At 46.3% G+C, this 18,648-nt stretch overlaps 1 protein-coding gene across 14 annotated transcripts in view; it reads left to right on the plus strand.

The window, feature by feature from the left end:
- Positions 1-18,648, plus strand: part of NFASC (neurofascin) — a 687,691-nt gene that overhangs the window by 432,024 nt on the left and 237,019 nt on the right. For all 14 annotated transcript variants that reach the window (XM_069633119.1, XM_069633129.1, XM_069633127.1 and 11 more), the window contains 2 exons: positions 4,166-4,277; positions 6,853-7,037. In XM_069633119.1, the coding sequence (XP_069489220.1) occupies positions 4,166-4,277; positions 6,853-7,037 (297 nt within the window). The remainder of the gene's footprint in view (positions 1-4,165; positions 4,278-6,852; positions 7,038-18,648) is intronic.

Raw genomic sequence — 18,648 nt, forward strand, 5'->3', positions numbered from 1 at the left:
ACACACCTGTTGCACGCTAGCCAACAATAGGCCTGCAGCCACTTCGGGGTCCCTTTTTCACATCTGGCTTGCATGCTCATAAGAAGGGACTGGAGAAGGAACAGTACTCTGAGTAACGGTGGAGTACATTATTTAAGGATGTGGGTTGGTGGTAAATGATCAGGAAAAGGTAAGCACAGAATCATACTCGATGTACATCAGTCACTCACAGGTATTGTGGACATCTCAGTAACTTCCAGTGATCTCACATACATTCCCAGAATCACTTGAGCAGTCTTAGTTCAGAAGCACCATTATGGAATGCACTGTTGACGTGAATGGCGGGATGAACCAAATCACCAGTGTCCGCTCCTTCCTCGAGGTGGCGCATTACAACAGTTCAGCTATTGAAGGGGCCAAAGGCCTGAGCTCCCTATCGCCATCTTTCTTTAGGGACCAAAGATTGAATGGCTATGATCATTAGGGTTCCACTTCCCACACACTGACTGAAGTCTCCTCTTTCCCTCAGAGGTGATCATTCTGTAGTACACAGAGTGAATAAGTGTGACTAATGAATGATCGGATCTTGTATAAATGCTGATCGGATCTTGTATCAATTGTTTACATTCATTGCTATGTGTAGCCTTTAGAACGGCCGTCTCCAGAAGCTAGAGTGGACTCTCGCCTCTGGAGAAGGCCGTTCTATTGGCTACACATAGCAATGAATGTAAACAATTGAGCAATTGCCTCTTGTATGAATGCTGAACTTCACTTTAGTCTTTGGAGGGGCCGTTCTATATGCCACACATTTAATGAATATGAACAATGAGCGTTGACTTTCGTATGAATGCTGAACTCCACTCTAGTCTTTGAAGGTGGCTGTTCTATAGGACACACAGTGAATGAATACGAAAAATGCATGATCGGCTCTCGTATAAATGCTGACCTCCAATCTAGCCCTTGAAGGTGGCCACTGATTGAATGAGTGGGGTAAAACACCATTTGCCATTCTAAGATTTTCGTTCCAGACTACAAACATCAAAAGGGGACTCAAACCAAGCCCTACTTTGCCCCGTCTAGAAAATTGCTCAGTTCAAAGATTTCCAGCTGATTTCAGGTCCGAGGCCGATATTCATTCTCACCTTGGAGACACTTGCTGTAGAGTGAAAACTGTGAAAACTCCCTCATCTCAATCCAAACCCTCTTGAGAGGCTAAATTAGACGTCCACCCATCCAGAGTGGGAAAAGATTGATGAGTAAGTGTTGCACTCCCTTCTCACTGTAGAAACCTACTCCCAGAGAAAGAGCAAGCATGTATTTAGGAAGGCACTGAAGTGCTGCCTCTACTATCAAAGCGGGTCTCCAGTGACCGAACGGCTAAAGAGACTGATCCCTTTTTCTAAATATATTGGCTGAAATGTGCCCCCTCCCTCCCACAGATGGAGGCCGCGCTATCCTGCTATGGTCTCCATTTCATGTATGTTGTGAAAACCCACACTGATTAATTTCTGTTTCACTTTCCGATCTTAGGGGGCTGAAAATGTAGGCAAAGCATATATTCATGAAAACATTGGTTATGAGTGGTCTTGCAGAAAATATAGAACGCCATCCAAGAGTTTCTGGTGTTATAGCAACAGAAACAATTGCCTCAACGTGTTTAAAGGCTTTCATCCAACGAGTAGACCTGAGGATTCTTGCTTGGGCAATACTATGAACTCCCAGGTCATTCTGAGGTCAGTGTTGCTGTTCAATGCCTTTCAGTGGCGCAGCGTGAGTTTGAATGGGAAAGCTCCGCTGGCCTCTCACTGTAGAGCCTATCATTGTCTGTGGCCACTCTCCTGTCTTATGTTATTACAGCGCGTGTGCTAGATTGCCACCGTCCATTGGATTAGGACTGCTTATTATGTTTCTCTTGTTGGCTTTCTTTATTTTCTGGTCAGATACCCAACTGGGGACCCTCATAAGCCAATCAGGAAGAAAGCATAGCTCGTTTCTTAGGCAGATCAAGACTAGATCAAGTCTAGATCGCCTCATGGACATGTAGACTCACTTACAGTAATTAATAGTTTTGGAAGGACAGCCCACTCGCTCCCATCCCCCAGCAGTGGAGTATCCTGTCGCTCATGATGGGAACAGACATGAAATCTTAAGAGGAATAGAGAACAATGGTGTTTGTGAGCATGCTTCTATCAGGGGCAGCCCTGGATCGTGCTTTGTGTTGTCTTGACCTTTCCTCGTGCAAATGCGGGACTGGGCTTTAAAGCCACGGCTTTATAAGGTTCTAGGAAGAGAAGATGAGATGAGGAGTAAGGGAGGATAGAAGGATTCCTGGATGTTCAGGCCCCTGTGTCCTCCTAGGCAAGGTCAAGCCTGCCCAGCACCTTTCCTAGGCACCAACATTGATTGTTGGATCTGTCTGTTTACTGATAGTAAAGTGAGATTAATGAGAATCTTGTTGAGATGGAGGACAACGTCTTTACATAGGAATATAGAAGATATTTGGGTAGATTGGCAGGAGGAAGATTAATAACGGGATGTTGAGATCCCTCTGGGTATTCGGGTGTCTAGGTAGATTGGCTGAGGGACTTTTAAAAAGGGGTGTTGAGATGCCTCCTTGTGTAATCAGGGGTCTTCCTAGTAGACACATACCTGTAGATACGTAATCAGTTCTGATGTATCAGTTCCCTACTGGAATTTGCTACCCAATGTATCAAGCCAGGCTGTTCATATCATGTAGTGGCTGCTGCTTTAGATTTTGTATGAACGATGCATTGGTAGACTTCTTTCTCCGGTTCTCAAATGTCATTGTTTGTAAAATAAAGAACACACTTGCACCCTTCATTTGCGACTCTCCAGAGCCCTCTTTTTAATGCCCTTTTTTACATGGCACCATATACATTTAAGTGTAGTCTGCTTCCATTGCTGTAAGCGCATGTGACTGTAACGTGACCCTCTGCCCGTCCATGGACAGCTTCCCTCATACGGGTGACCTCCAAGTGCCCATTCATATGAGGTTGACACCTTGGAAACTGACTGCGAACTGTATTAAGCGTCCCCCACCCACGGCCGTTGCGTCCACTGACTCTGGATCCTTAGGGCCTGTTTGTTGCGGTTGCGTTCGGTCAGTCAGTGGATGGTGGCTCTCTTGGACTCATTTAGTTGGCCAATGTACAGGAAATAAATGTAGCTCTGCGAGGGAAGGGACCTTATATAGACTGATCTTCAGTGAAAGGGGTCAATCTGTTTAATGATCATCTCCGCAAGTTCATATGGATGGTTGTGCTGGCAACCTAATCCGTCAGTTTCTCATTTCATCCCGTTATAGAATTGCCTTTTTGGTTCTCTGCTCTTTGATTCAGGCCTAAAAAGATTTATGGGAATATTTAATTAACCATATACACATATTTTTTATCTGCCTAAAGTTAAGATACCAAGCAATGAATTGTATGGCTGCTTTGGGTGCAAACATTTGTTTTGTCATCTACAAAGTGAACAAAATATGATAAATATTTACCTTACAGTGACTAACGGACTTACCAACACTAATACTATGTGAGGAGGAATGTGAGCTAGCCCCGCGGCACAAGTGGTTATTTCACGCCAGTAGCCAGGAATGGTTGACTGATAACTGACTGATATTAACTCCAATGCTCCCCCTTTCCTTCTTGCATGTCCTATTATGTGTTTATGGATCCATATTTACACAGCTCTCTGCATAAAGCATCTGTCTGCAATGGAGGGACGGTGCATCAAGAAGATGCAAAGGCCTCCTATTCCAAGAACCAGATCTAGTAGCTGGTTAGTGGAGGGGCATTTCTATGCAAACTGTCTCTGTAACAAAGTTTAACTTGTATTCATGTCCCTGCCGTCAAAGTTGTGTTCAAAATTGACTTTAGAAATGTATATTGTTCAGTTACACATGGTTTAAGTGAAGCTACAAAACTGTTAACCTTAAGGCACTTTGTGCATGTGTCCTCATAGGATGGCAGTATGATACCCAGTGCCTGTTTCTTGTAAGACCCGCAGACGGTTCTGTCCCGTGGTCATAGGTGAAACATAGGCCCTCTGTGGAGGAGCGGGATTAACAGCGCAAATGCAGGATGCTCACCACGCATTGTGCCATAGCTTCTGCATAGTGCCCACAGGGAGGCAGGATCCTTGATGGCTCTTCTCTTTCCTCTTTCAGCCCGAGGGGTGGTTGAGAAAACCCCCGCATTCATGGTTCCTTCGGGAACATCCAGCAGTAAGATGGTGCTGCGAGGGGAGGACCTGCTGCTGGAGTGCATCGCCTCAGGAGTGTACGTATCCCTGTACGGTTTGTTTACCAGTTCCTGCCTTTAGTGGCAGAGCACTGGGTTTATGTGAACTGCTTAGATTTCAATGGACAGGAAAGCTAGAAATGTACATCAGTGCATCTACTGGTTGTTTTCACACACATTTAACAAGCACCTATTACAAAATATTGGGCCTCATTATAAGTCAGGCGGTAAGGGGTTAACAGCGCTGGTAAAGGTGCCGGCGCTGTCAACCCCGTACCGCCTGATTACGAGGTCCCCTCGCGGGACCCGCTCCGCACGTCTGGTTTTACCAGATGTGCAGAGCGTGTCCCGCGAGGGGAAGAGGGAGCAAACAACGGGCCGCTTGTAATCAGCCCGTTGTTTGCTCCCTCTCCCATTCAGCCCTATGGGGGCTGAATGGGAATGGGGAAGGTCCGGGCCCGGGTTCCTGAGGGGAGGAATTACCGGGCCCTCCGAACTCAGAATGGCCCGGTAATTCCCCATTCTGGGAACCCGGACCCAGACCCGATTTTGGCGGCAGCTATGCTGCCAATAGCGTCATGGCTACCGCCAAAGTCGTAATGAAGGCCATTGTCCTTAAATCTTATTCTTATTAACTTAACTTAAACTTTGAAAAATTCTCAAAGATAAATATTCTTTCGAACAATATTCTAATGTATATGCATCGAACAATTTGTTACACATACATAACAAACATTAAGTCAAGTCATGTGATATGATACTAGTTCATGAATACATTTTTATCTGATGAATTGCTGCAATGCTGAAAATTCAATATTTTTAAGTGCAAAGCCAAACACTTATTATAACTCGTAATAGATCAATGATTCTATTGTATCTATTTCATACAAAAGTAAATTTACTTTACACCTCATGCAATCAAATTGCCTGGCCAACACGTGTTTCTCAACATTTAAAAGTATACAATGTCTAAGCTTCTTCAGGGCCTATACTTGTATCAACTGACAGCTGTACAAACAGAAAATAAAAAAGTCATAAGAAACGAGTTGAAGATATAAATTAGTATATATTTATATTTAGTGCGCTCTGGATTTTTAAGAATGAATTGCAATTTCTTATCTTAATGGTGTGTACTTTACCTATTCGGCTGTATTTGTAAGCATGACACTATTTGTTTCATCTTTTACTTTTTGACCTCGTATTCAATTTTTAGAAGATTTGTATACATCTCTACCTTGATCAATAAGGAATGTAAATGATTCTATATCATTTCAGGATTATAATAAAACAAGAAAGCAAATCTTCTACAAACTGAAAAAGTACATTTGGTTTTGTACGAAGTAGATCCAATGGAAACCCCTTTTGAGACCCTGCAGGGCAATACTAGCAAACTCCCTCCGCATCAGAGAGAGTCTAAAGTTCTCTCATGGCAGACCCAGCACAACAGCAAAAGATAGATTTCCCTTTTTAGACAAATGATTTCTTCACATTCGATAATAATAGCAAGTGGTCACAGCTGTGCCCAAGTGTTTTGATAATGTTGCAGTATCACCCAACACATCAAAGAAATCATTTTCCCCAGCAAGAGAGGAGTGATATGAATTTGCTGCCAGTTTGTGACTTCCTGCATGGCAGAGTTTAGCACCGGATGCAAAGACTTCTCCTGGCAGGGATACACTGTTACTATTTCCCTGCACGCACAGCGAACCAAAATATTCGAAACGCTTACTGAGTATGTTTTCAGCTTTGAAATCACATGCTGGAAACCTCGAAGACCTCAGAACAGCACAAGTAGCACCTGGGAGGGGTAGGGGACAAAGGTTAAGAACGAAGATGGTAGACAGGCCAATTGTATTGTCCAGCCCTGGGAGCTAAAAGTAGCCAGGTCTTTTCAGGTATGGCCGTGAATCTCAGACCTTCCACAATTACATGCCTAAGGGGAAGACCACCACTGAAAGACAAACCCAGGGTGAGTAGCATACTTTAAAAGCAGCCAGATCCAGACTGGAAATGTAGGTTGCAGGTACAGGAGGCTTGCATTTGGAGAAGGCTGGAGACTGGAGAGCAGTGGGCGAACAGATGCTGGAGAGACAGAGGAGAGCGGAGAGGTGGCAGAGGTGTACAGCAGGTACAAGTGATGAGAGCTAAAAGGATCAAGCAGGATGTGGCAACGTCAGAGGGTGGGAGTGGAAAAGGGTGAGATGGTAGTAGAGGAGGAGGAGGAGGGAGCAGGGGGTGAGTGGGAGCCAAAGATGAGGTGGTTACTTAAGGGGGTGGGAGTGAATAAAAGGACGTGGTAGCCATGGAGGAGGTGGTAAAATAGGGCGTTGAGATCAGCAGCTACAAGAAAGATGGATAACGTCTTGGGACAGGAACGTTCTTACATAGAGGAAGGTTTTGAGCAACAGAATTACAAGGGAAAACAAGGAGTGGATTGACAGCTCAGATCCGACACTGGGCTATCGTTGTTTAGATTATCTGTATGGGAGAAACACACCAGAAGCTATTTGACAGTCGCAGAGAGCAGGATTGTGAGGCGCGCCCTAGGGATGGAGCCAAGAATGTTGGTGGAAGAGTTATTTCAGCCAATTGACTGTCTTTCTTCTCTTTACAGGCCGGCACCAGACATCATGTGGTTTAAGAAAGGGGGCGACCTACCTACTGGAAAAGTGAAGTTTGAAAACTTCAACAAAACCCTGCGCATCAACAGTGTGTCTGAGGAGGATTCGGGGGAGTACTTCTGCCTGGCATCCAACAAAGTGGGGAGCACCCGCCACGCCGTCTCGGTCAGAGTGAAGGGTACGGGCTTAATTATTTATGCGTCTTTGCAGCCCTCCGAAGACACAGGGATGGCGGCAACCACCACAGACACGCTACCCGCTCAGGAGCCTAGAGAGACGGGATCCCTAATAGGTGGTGCTTTCCATTCTCGCTTTTACCTTTCAAAAAAATAAAAACTAGTTTAAAATGTCCTTGCGCCTTAAAGAGTGTAAAGTATTAAAGTCAGAGCCCCCAAACGCAGATAGGAGGACCTATTGTAAGGACCCCCAAACACAGCTAGGTGGACCTGTTGTAAGGGTCCCCAAACCTGGCTAGGAGGACCTATGGTAAGGGCCCCCAGACGCAGTTAAGAAGACCTATTGTAATGGCCCCCAGACGCAGTTAGGGAGATCTATTGTAAGGACCCCCAAACACAACTAGGAGGATCTATTGTAAGGACCCCCAAATGCAGCTAGGTTCACCTATTGTAAGGGCCCCCAAGCGTAGCTAGGTGGACCTATTGTAAGGGCCCTCATTGTAGCCTAGTGAACCTATTGTATGGGCCCCCGAATGCAGTTTGAAAGACCTATTGTATGGGCTACGAAACACAGCTAGAAGGACCTATTGTAAGGACCCCCAAACGCAACTAGGTGGACCTATTGTAACGACCCCCAAATGCAGCTAGGTAGACCTATTGTAAGGGCCCCCAAACGTAGGTAGGAGGACCTTTTGTAAGGGCTCCCAAACGCAGTTAGGAAGACCTATGGTAAGGGCTACCCAACACAGCTAGGTGGACCTATTGTAAGGACCCCCAGACACAGCTAGGAGGTCCTATTGTAAGGAAACCCAAATGCAGCTAGGAGGACCTATTGAGAGGGGCCCCATACACAGCTAGGAGATCTATTGTAAGGACCCCCAAATGCAGCAAAGAAGACCTATTATAAGGAGCCTCAAAGCACAGATACGTGGACCTATTGTAATGACCCAAAAAGCAGCTAGGGTGACCTATTGTAAGGAGCCCCACGCCACAGCTAGGAGGACCTATTATAAGGACCACCAAACACAGCTAGTTGGACCAATTGTAAGAGCACTGTGACGAATCGGACAGCCTTGTCACTGATTCCCTAGAAAGAAGTCTCTCTTACGTGGCAAGGGAAAGGCAGAAACTATCTAACACTGACCCTGGGAGGGGCTATCTGCGAGTGCACCACATAGGAGAGGACAAGCTCCAGGGAGAGAGAAATATATGCGAGTCAAGACAACCCTTCATTCATAACATTTAGTACCAGGCATGGGCCAGTGCAACACTCCTACATGGCTTATTGTAATACAGATACTAACTTCCCAGATTTTTCTAGCCCACAACCTCATTTACCTGCCGCTTTGCCTTTTGTGGTATTGAGACAAGGAAAAGGGATGGAGTAATGAGGATCACTAGACACGGTAAGTCAACACCACGTTCTAGTCATTGGAAACTGCAGAGAAAGACTGGGAAATTAAAAAAGGACACAGGTGAACCGACTTGGAGAGAACGAGAGAGACAGAAACAGGAGTGGCACCTGACAGATGCTGACACTGGAGGACGCCGAAGGCGAGCAGACTGCAGAGCGCAGCATAGTGCAGATGCCAACGGATGCAGTGAATAGAGGAGCCTGGTCGGGAGAAGTTCATGTCTTGTCTGTTATGGGCAGCCGGATCTGCCGAACACAGAGGAAGGCAAAGCGGGAAGTGAACAACTCATAAGGTACACGGCCATTCAATGGACTGGGAGCACAGATGCCAGTGAAACGCGAGGAATGCTGAAGACGCTGCACAGAGCCGATGAGTCCAGTGAGAGTGATCGGGTTACCAGGCTGCTTCTGGGCGAATGCCGCGCACTGCGTGCTTCACGAGAGAACCCAAGTAAAGACAGTGAAATCAGTACCGATATGAATACTGTTGAGAAGAAAGAGCCTAAGTAAAGGCATTAAAATTATTGTCGATACAAACATTGTTGAGAGACGGAGCCTAAGTAAAGAAAGGCATTGCAATTCATACTGGTACGTACATTGTTGAGAGTGAGAGCATAAGTAAAGGAAGTGCAATTTTTACCGATACGAACATCATTGTAAATAAAGACATTGCAATAATTCCGAACATCGTGGAGGAAAAGAGCCTAAGTAAAGGAGGTGGCTCTACTGCAAGTGCGAACATTGTTGAGAACAAGAGCCTAAAAGAAAGGCAGTGGAGTTAATGAGAAAGGGTCGCTGACCCAAAATTGAAGAAGTGTTGTGAGCTGGATGAAAGAGAAACTGAACAGAGAGCGGAGAAGCCCTGGCACGTTAGTGAACCAGGCAAACGGTGAGTCTGCGGCGCACCAAAGTGAGAAAGTGATGATACCCTGGCAGGCGAGTAAACCAAGGGTAAGAAGATAAAGGACAAAAAGAGAATGTTCATCCCCTTTTTCAGGAACAAGGAACAATACCCTGGCAAGAGAGTATACCAGAGAAAGGAAGAGGATTAAGAAAACTTGGGGGTCAAAACCCTTGTATATGAAAGTGTGTAACAGAAAAGGGACGACTCATACCACTTTAAGGATTCAAGAGAACTATGTTGTGAACTATGCTGTGATTTAAGAGAACATTGTTTTGATTAATTTTGAGGAGGCAAAAGGAAAGCGTCTTCCCACGTTGAGCAAATTGGAACTGTGACGAAATCATATCAAAACATACAGAGAGAAAAGGGAACATTAAATGGGAATCGGGGTGGGGGGAGAGGAAAACTAACATCCTAGGTGGACCGATTGCGAGGGCCCCCAAACGGAGCCAGGTGGATTTATTTTGAGGGCCCCCAAACGCAGCTAGGTGGACCTTTTGCAAGAACCCCCAAACGCAGCTAGGAGTTCCTATTGCGAGGGCCAATAAACACAGCTTGGAGGACCTATTTCAAGGTCCCCCAAGCGCGGTTTAGAGGATCTATTGCAAGACCCCCAACCGCAGGTATGAGGACTTATTGTAAGGACCCCAAATGCAAAAAGGAAGACCTATTGTAAGGACCCCATAAGTAGCTACGAGGACCTATTGTGAGACTATGGGGGTCATTACGAGGTTGGTGGTAAGGGGTTAACGACGCCGGTAATGGTGCCGGTGCCGTTAACCCCTTACCGCCGCATTACGAGGTCCTTTAGTGGGTCCCGCTAAGGGCGGCTGGTTTTACCAGGCACCCTTAGTGGGAGCCGCTAAAGGACCAGCATGCTAACAACGGCCCGTTGTTAGCATGTCATGGTCCCCATTCCCATTGAGCCCTATGGGGGCTCGAATGGGAATGGGTTCCCTGAATGGGGAAATACCGGGTCCTCCAAGGTTGGAATGCACCGGTAATTCCCCATTCAGGGAACCCGGACCCGGAATGCTGTAAGGGGTAGCCATGGCGCTAATAGCACCATGGCTACCTCCAACCTCGTAATGAGTTAAACAGGCCAAACAAAAGTAATGACAAGAATGTAATGTACAGAGCAGCCTCTTGCAAGCATCGTAGCATTTCGTTGTAAGTTAAATTAAATCATTGTGAAATCTTAATTAAAAAGATTCACGAACCAGCTTTCTTTGGCACATAGAATTATTTTAAGATAAACATTTAAAGATATTTAGGCATCTCCTTTGTGGTGCTGGCCTTTCTGCACGTAGACAATACATTTGTTTGATGCAAAGCCAGGGACGAGCCATTTACGTGCTTTGAAAGTTCAGACTTGTCCTCCCTGTGTCAATGGAGGGCCTTATAAGCCCTGAAGGGCAGAATTGATGGACGTTCTTCTGTGACATTGGAATGTATAGTGGCTATTACACTTTATAATGTATTTTAGAATGCTGTGTTCATTTCTAGCTTCACAATATAGACAAAGATAGCACACTGATTTGTTCAAATTAAGAAAACGTTGAGAAACCGATTAATCATTTTGAAATGTTCCTTGTGAATAAAGACAAAATGCAGATTGTTATGTTTTAACTTTGGAGAAGTCAAACAGGCTCATGATAAGCAGTTAAGACAATTAGTGGTAGAGTAACAAACAAAATGTGATGGGTCCTGACCACTGCAGCAAATTGAACACTATGACCCAGTGGCCCCCTCGGTCATCAACATATGAGGCTCCCAGCATCTCAGGAGTTCGATGTCCTGCACCTTTGCAGGGAATCATGCACAGGTGCTAGGGGACCCTCTGAGCTCTGCAGAGTTAGGGTTTTATTACTGGGGCTCTGTAACTTTCATTGGAGCCTCTGTGTCCAGTCCCACTTCCAACAGACCCATGAGACATCCAGGCTCTCAGGACAGCATACTGGAACATTCTTTCCACAATAAAAATAGAAGGGCAACCTGGCATGCATGGCACTCTTCTTATGCACTTATGTTCTTTGCTTCTGGACGTGCCATACGTCTGGACGTTCCTTGCGTCTGGATGCTCTTTGCGTCTGGACATTCTTTGCATCTGTTCATTCTTTGCATCCCCTCATTATTTGCATCTGGACGTTCTTTGCATCTGGATGTTCTTTGCTTCTAGTCATTCTTTGTGTCTGGTCATTCTTTCTGTATCTTTCCGTTCCCCCTATGTTTTTCACTTTGTCATTGACTGCAGGATTTCCAAGCTCCTCTTCATGTCCCAATTTAAGCCTTTGACAATCGAGTTCAAGTGCTGCCACTTGGACAAGCATTATTCTATGAAGTGCTCCTTCCATGTTCCTATGCGTGGTACCTGGTGTCAAAGGACATAGGGCCTGAGTTGTGTGCTCTACGACTGACTCCTCGATAGGCCCTTTATTTTGGGATACATTTGCCTTGGGATCTATTGTACTTATTACTTTAAATTGTGCAGTGTGGCGAGTTGTAAGAACTGCCTATCCCTGTACAAAGAGGGGGCTGGAGGTGATCTGCTACTGATTGGGTCGATAAGGCGGCCACACGATGTGCCTCTCAGTGAGTGGAAGGAGTGGGATCCTGGACAGCTTGCTTTTCCCATCAAGGTGCGGTACTACACCCAGTAAGGTGCGAGTGGTTCCTACTGCCAGTCTCCCATGTGTTTTAAGGGCAACTGTCTCTGTACCAATTCAGCTTTCAATTAGGGAAAACAGACTTTATGGACTTCAATAGGACAGTATCATGCATCCTACACCAACTGTTCATTTCAAATTGAACAAAATGAGCATGTGTTCCACCTCTGCAGCATTCGGGTTTGGATGACCACAGAGCTTGTGGTTGGACAGAGTTGCATCAGACCCATGCAGGTAGAGCTTTGGAGTAGATCAGAAGTCCATGTCAGTTCAAAGTGATTTCCGATGGTGGGCACTCTCTGACCTACAGATATAGACGGGGATGGTACAGGTGAGCCGAATCTCCCAATTAAGGGACAAACAGTGGTGTCAAGGAAATTCGAAGAATTGTTAAGAAACAAAGTCCAATCAGAGCGCTGGGACTAAAGATATGGAGCCCAATCAACTCCTTCAGGCTCCACCAAATTCCACATACCTCAGGAATAGGAAAGGAATGGAAAAGCTGTGGGGAGAAAAGGAAGAAGGAACAAATAGAGGAACCCTAAACCTCTCACTGCCCATGGACACAGTGACTGCAATACCTGGGTCTGGATAGCTCTATTCCTAGTCAACCTTCTGCTGTTACTTTCCAAGGGGCGAGGACACAGTCCCTACTGGCCGGAGACCAGGCAGCTTAGCATTAGGTAGACCTAAGGAAGGTCCAGTGCCAAGAACCAGGTCCCTGTACAAGTGGAGGTCCTGGGTGTCCTTTTGTAGGAGAGTGCTGAAGATATCTTGCTTGAACCTGAATAAGACGGAAGAGGGAACCCATTCGACCCAAGGTATGGAAGAGAACTAATAGAAGTGAAGTTTCAAAACCTCAAATCTGGGGGAGACTAAATAGAAGTGATGCAGGGAAACCTAAGGTCTGGAAGAGATGCACCATGGTTATTAAGACTCCTAAGGTCTTGAACAGACCTGGTGAACAAAGGCGTGTGCCAGATCTCCATACTTGAAAGCTAGCAAACGGTGAAGAAGAACCTACAACCATCGGACCTGATACGTGGAACAACGGAATCAGATACAAGGAGCTACAGACCCTGGCAGAGGTCTTCATGGAACTGGCGAAAGCAGGACGACCACAAAGAGTCCAGACTGTGAGTAGACCTTGGAAGAGCCATCCTAGAAGGAACAAGCTTAGGGCTGGCCATTTATATATTTGGATTACCAGACCTTTGTTCTGGGCAAACTTTCAAACAATTTGTGTTGAAGCACTGGGTAGCCTGAAGTCTAAGGGCTTCTAAGATTAGGTTTGAAGACTTTCTGTTGACCACATCATTTCAACATTTCCAGTGAAGGGTCGAGAGCCCCAAGGATTGGCAAGGACTTGTAAGAACATGAGTTGGAACTTTTGCTGGACTTTGATGGTCAGAGGTATTGGGCATCTAGAACAGACCTCACTTTGTATTGTCCCATCCTGTCATGTTTTACTACAGATATTCTCTTATCGTTTGTAGTTTATACCTAAAAACCTGTAGGCGTTTGCTTCAACCCTTCCCTGCAGAACTTCTAATAAAGAGTTACTAAAATAATACCTCATTGTCACATCTGTCATTGCTCGTCTTACTACACTCGACAATTAGAGAAGGCCTGGGCAAGTCTGGATCCAATGAATATCCATGCAGTTAGGAAGGCCCGCCAACTATGGGGTCAAAAAGTGGTATTATCCTCACTGTCATGTTTAGCACTGACCTCACATAAGGGAATGCATAACTATTCACTTCCTTCATGAATCACATGACTTTGGAGTCTTTGAGAAGATACTTCAGGTATATGTCATTTCCCACAGCTTGTTTCAGTTGCTCTGGAAGTACTGTTCTCTGTGCCGCTTCTCCTTCTCCAGCTCCTCCACCTCTTCCACCAGCTACACCTCTAGTGTTTGTGGCAGGTATTGTGCGGCCTTTAATATTCGAACTACATCAATTTCCCCTCTCCCCCCTGCCCTTTGAAATCGGGGGTTTCACCGCTGATCCACCCCCCTTCAAACTCTGCCCACCCAAACCCCACCTCACATACAAATACTCACACTCAGATTCACCAGTAGTCAGAGAGTGACCGTGAACGCATCAACGTCTTTCTTGTCAGCCAAGCCATTTGCCTAGCAATGAAACAGAACCCACTACCTGTCCTCGGCAGTGTGAGGGCAGCATGAAGCAAGCCACAGACAACAGATTCAAAGTTCAAACAAAATGTATTTATCACTTAAATGTCACAAAGGGGTAAGGCCTAGTGTGCCCTATGCTTCCAGAAGCTGTTAGTTCGTACAGCTTTCCAACTCACAATCAGTTCCAGTCTCTTAATACTCAAAACAAATTCCAGATCAACTTCGTCAATCTCTTCAATATTTTACACAGATCGCTATCTTCAGTATTCACTTTTGCAATTTATTTAATCAGTGAAGATTTGGTATCTGCATTCTCCTTGGCTTTTCGGACAGGGTATCCTCGGTCTAGGCACAGTTGTCGGGCCACACGGTACACCCATTACAGGTCACGCAACCGATAACCCTTGGCTTTCTTGCCCCACAGGTTTCGCTGTCACTACACCTGTTCTCTGATTTCTCTTCACTTTGGTGTCTCCTTCCCAGTCTCTTGGCTTTGCCACAATGTGTTCTTCCACACAATTCACTCCGTGGTGCACATTCTCTTTCACCACCTTACTTTCACAAGTTTTAACAATGTTCATTACTGGTTTTCCATGGTTTTGACCCACATTGGCATTCCATTCTTATGCTCATCAAAGCTTTCCCATCAGTTCAATATTCAGTAATGATTCATTCTCTTACCTTCACTTAAATTTCAGCTTGCTGGCAACTTGCTTGCCTTGATCAACAAAACCTCTCGCTCCGGGTTCACCTTCAATTGTACATATATTTCTGTTCATCCGGCAGTGGCATCTGCCCTTTAGTAGCCCCAGGAGCGCCCCGGTACGAGTGTTCCCTCTGATTCACTCACCGGTCCGTGGCAGTTCTCCAGGCATCTTCTCTTTCTGTTCATCGCTCCACGCACATGTCTGTGTCTTTGCGAGTGGCGCTCACTCTTAAAAAGTCTTGCTGTGGGTTGCTGGTAGCTCCACCTGTCACTCGCGACTGCTACCAGTGGCATGCAGCACCACTGGTTTTTCTTACGTGCTCCACAGCTCCGGCTATGAGCACACGACCAAGGAGGTTCGGGGCAGGGCTGACACTCTCGCAGCCCGCTCGGGCCCGGAGTCACAGTCTCTCCTTCACAATTGCCGGCGTCTGGCCTCCAGGCAGGACCCTCCTCAGCAGCCTCCTTTGTAGCAGAATTTCTTCCCTCTCCGGCCCCTAGCACCCAGCCGGGCTTCTCACCTGTTGGTCTCCCTCTCTCCACTGGTGACTGGACCTTTTATGCACCTGTGACCTGTTAACAGGTTGCAGGAGCGAGCCCTTCCACTCAATTGCCTGACTCCAATTACTTATTATCTTGGGACATGCCTGACGCTGGTAATAGTTTCCAAGCCTCTTCCTCATTTCAGAACCAGAGTGGTATAACTGAGTGTTAGTGTGCACAACTCCCAGTTGCCTCGTCCTAGTACTAGAATGGTGTGGCTGAACGTAAGTATGTATGACTCCTAGTCGTCGTTTCCTTGTCCCAGTACTAGAATGGTTGACTGAGGGAAAGTGAGAGGACGTGATTGGCAATAGCCTATAAAGGTAGGGGGAGGATAAGGTTTGCTCTCACAAGGGAAAGGGGGATACCATGTCTCGCCTGCGGACACCCTCTCCCCAATCCCCAAGGACCCTCTGCCCAAGTGATCCTCCCTCGCATCTCCACCCCCAGGGTCAAGATCCAAAAGCAATGGCCTCTCTCTCTCTCTCTCTCTCTCTCTCTCTCTCTCTCTGTGTGTCTCTCTCTCAAGGTCTTCTCTTGGAGATCGAAAACATCTTCATGGGAGGCAGTTGGGATACTTTTGTTCTATTTGTAGACCTTAATCGTTATCCTGTTTTACAAGGGGCAGGAGGGTTAGGCATCTGGATGCCATCTTGCAGTCTGATCTGTTCCATCTATTGTTCCTCCTGGAGTCCTAAGAAATGGTGGACATCCTATTACACATTTAGTGCTTTCATATCACTGTACCAAATCCATGGACACTCTGAACTTAAACTGGTGACCTGCAAGACTGCTTTGTGGATAATACTGCCACTGCTTTGCTGATGACTGAATTGCATGCTAATTTGAGCCTCATATAGTTATTATTATTATGCAGAGCCCCAGTCAATACTGGTGGTTATGAGCCTGGAAGCGCAATGTATGGGCTCAAGCAAAGTGAGGTTCCCTAAGGATGACTTAAAGGGTTTGTAGTTAACAGTGTTTTCCAGGCCTTCGGGGTAATAATTCTATAAGCAAGCGGCCACCAAGCCAGGTGATAACAGGAGGCAGTGAAAGGATGTGCAAACAAAAACCAAAAATAAAAACTGAGGACATCTCAACAAGGCCACCACAGAATGGATGCACAACAACCTTGAGGCTAGCTTTTGTTTATTTTGATGGCTCGCGCGGCAGCAGTGCACTGCGACAGGTGGCATTGGACAACCCAATGTGGGCTCCGGAAGAAAGTTTGCTCATTCATCAGAAATGAGAGGGGGAAGCGGGACGAAGAGCAAAGCGGGCACAGGGAATGGCAGCAGCTGCACAGGAAAGAGAATCCTGCGAGCCAGCAGAATCCATAGCTACACCAGATGCTCTAGAACCTGATTGGCTGCCAGGATAACATCATTCCATTCTGTTGGTAATTTGATGTTATTCTTAGGACTAATCCTTCTAAAGGGAACCACAATCACCGGGTTAGGGCCAAGGGCACTTTAATGGCTTCCAGCACCATGCCCTGCTGGTGCCATCTGTAGTGCAGTCCCCATGGCTACTGCCCACAAGCTTTGTAAATGCTACTCCAATGATGTAGGGTCCAGACCAGATTTCCAGTTTGGTAAGGCAGCCCTATGGCATGTTGGAGTGAGGAGCCGGAGACAGAGGTGACATTTCAATATGATTTGTATTTAAAGAAAGAAGAAAACACCTACCTTTCCCTAGTTCAAGAGGCCTGTCCGTAGCTAACCAAGGAATAACTGGGGTGTTCATCGTACCGGTGGAAGTCCAAACAAATATCCGTCCTGCATCCAAAAATCTCCTCTTCTTTACCCCTATCACTAACCAACAGAGAAATCTAGATAGTACCAGGATAATTACTACCCTCTCCTGGTTCTGAAGGGATCCGTCCTAGGGGCAATGTTCAAGAGTGTTTATTTCAGTTCAGTTCTTCCTCTTGAAGAGAAAATGCCAGGAAAATGACTCCTTTCTCCTGGTTCTGTGACTTAAAGTACTTCTTTTCACAATAGTTCTTATGAGCCCTTCTAGTTCCCTTCTGGCTTCTTGGAGGACTCGCTTGAAGGTACCACACTCTTTATCTCTGATTTGGACAATCTAGTCCCACTTACTGTGACGAGGATACTGGTCCTGAGGCGCTGTTCCCTTTGGTTACTGTTGGATCTGTTACTGAAATGAAGGAGATTCCTTCCAAGGCATTCTTCCCAACTGTTCTTTTCCTTAGTGCAATTACTGAGACAAGGGAGATCACTCCTGAGGCTTTCTTCACAATTTTCACTCTCAATGCAATGATTGAGACGAAGAAGACCACTCCCAAGGCTTGCTTTGCAAGCTACCCCACCCCCCTAGCGGGTCTCCCTAGCTCCCGTTAACTTTCCGTTGGTCATAGCACATCACTGGTTATTCCTGGGGTGTCAGGCTTCTGCGTACCCATCCCAGCGAACGCTTGTTCGGCTTATCTCTTAACTCTCTGCAGTGCCACTGTGGCTCTGCGGGCAGTCCGGGTAGGCGGTATCGCTGTAGTTTTGGAACAACTCGGTCCACCTCCTTGAGGTCATGCCACCGTCTCCCAGACTCCTGGTTGCACTTCGGCTCGCTCTCGCTCGGCTGTAGTAATACTTCTGGTCTGTGTTCGGCATCCTCCCAGTGTCTGTGTTGCTTCTTCAATGTCCCATCTTCTCTTCCGGTTCAAATCTCCTGGGCTGACCAAGCTTTGCACCTGTTGCTCTCTTTGCTGAGTCCTCCTTTGTTTTTTATTTTGTTGAGCTGGGACCTCCCCAGCCGAGTGCCATATTCTATCGTCAGGCTTAGTTGTGCACTCTTCTTGCTTCTTCTGGGCCATCTTGTCCCAGTACCTTTCACATGAGTGTTCTGCATGCCTCTGTGAATGTTCCTCTCCTTCTGAGTACCTTCATAGTTCAAATCCTGCTTAGACTGTAGGTTCATATTGATGGTGTCTAATTTTACAGGAAGAAGAGAAGGAGTATCGCAATAGTACATAGTACTGCTGTCAGCCTGAACCTCAACAGATCCTAAGGGTTTCATAGCCTTTAGGAGTTGCAACATGGAACAGGATTCCTTGTCACTATAGAGGGAGTCTCTCCCTGTGAGGTCCTCCCGCTTTTTACTACCGCTAAGAGGCCTATCGGGTAGCTGCTTTACCTCCCAAGCCTCACAGGGAAGGGCTCCCCCATGGGGAGAAGTGACATGAACCCATGAATCGTCACACCCTGAAAAATGTTTTCT

Source organism: Ambystoma mexicanum, chromosome 13, assembly GCF_040938575.1.
Source record: "Ambystoma mexicanum isolate Mex_15411 chromosome 13, UKY_AmexF1_1, whole genome shotgun sequence".
Taxonomy (NCBI): domain Eukaryota; kingdom Metazoa; phylum Chordata; class Amphibia; order Caudata; family Ambystomatidae; genus Ambystoma; species Ambystoma mexicanum.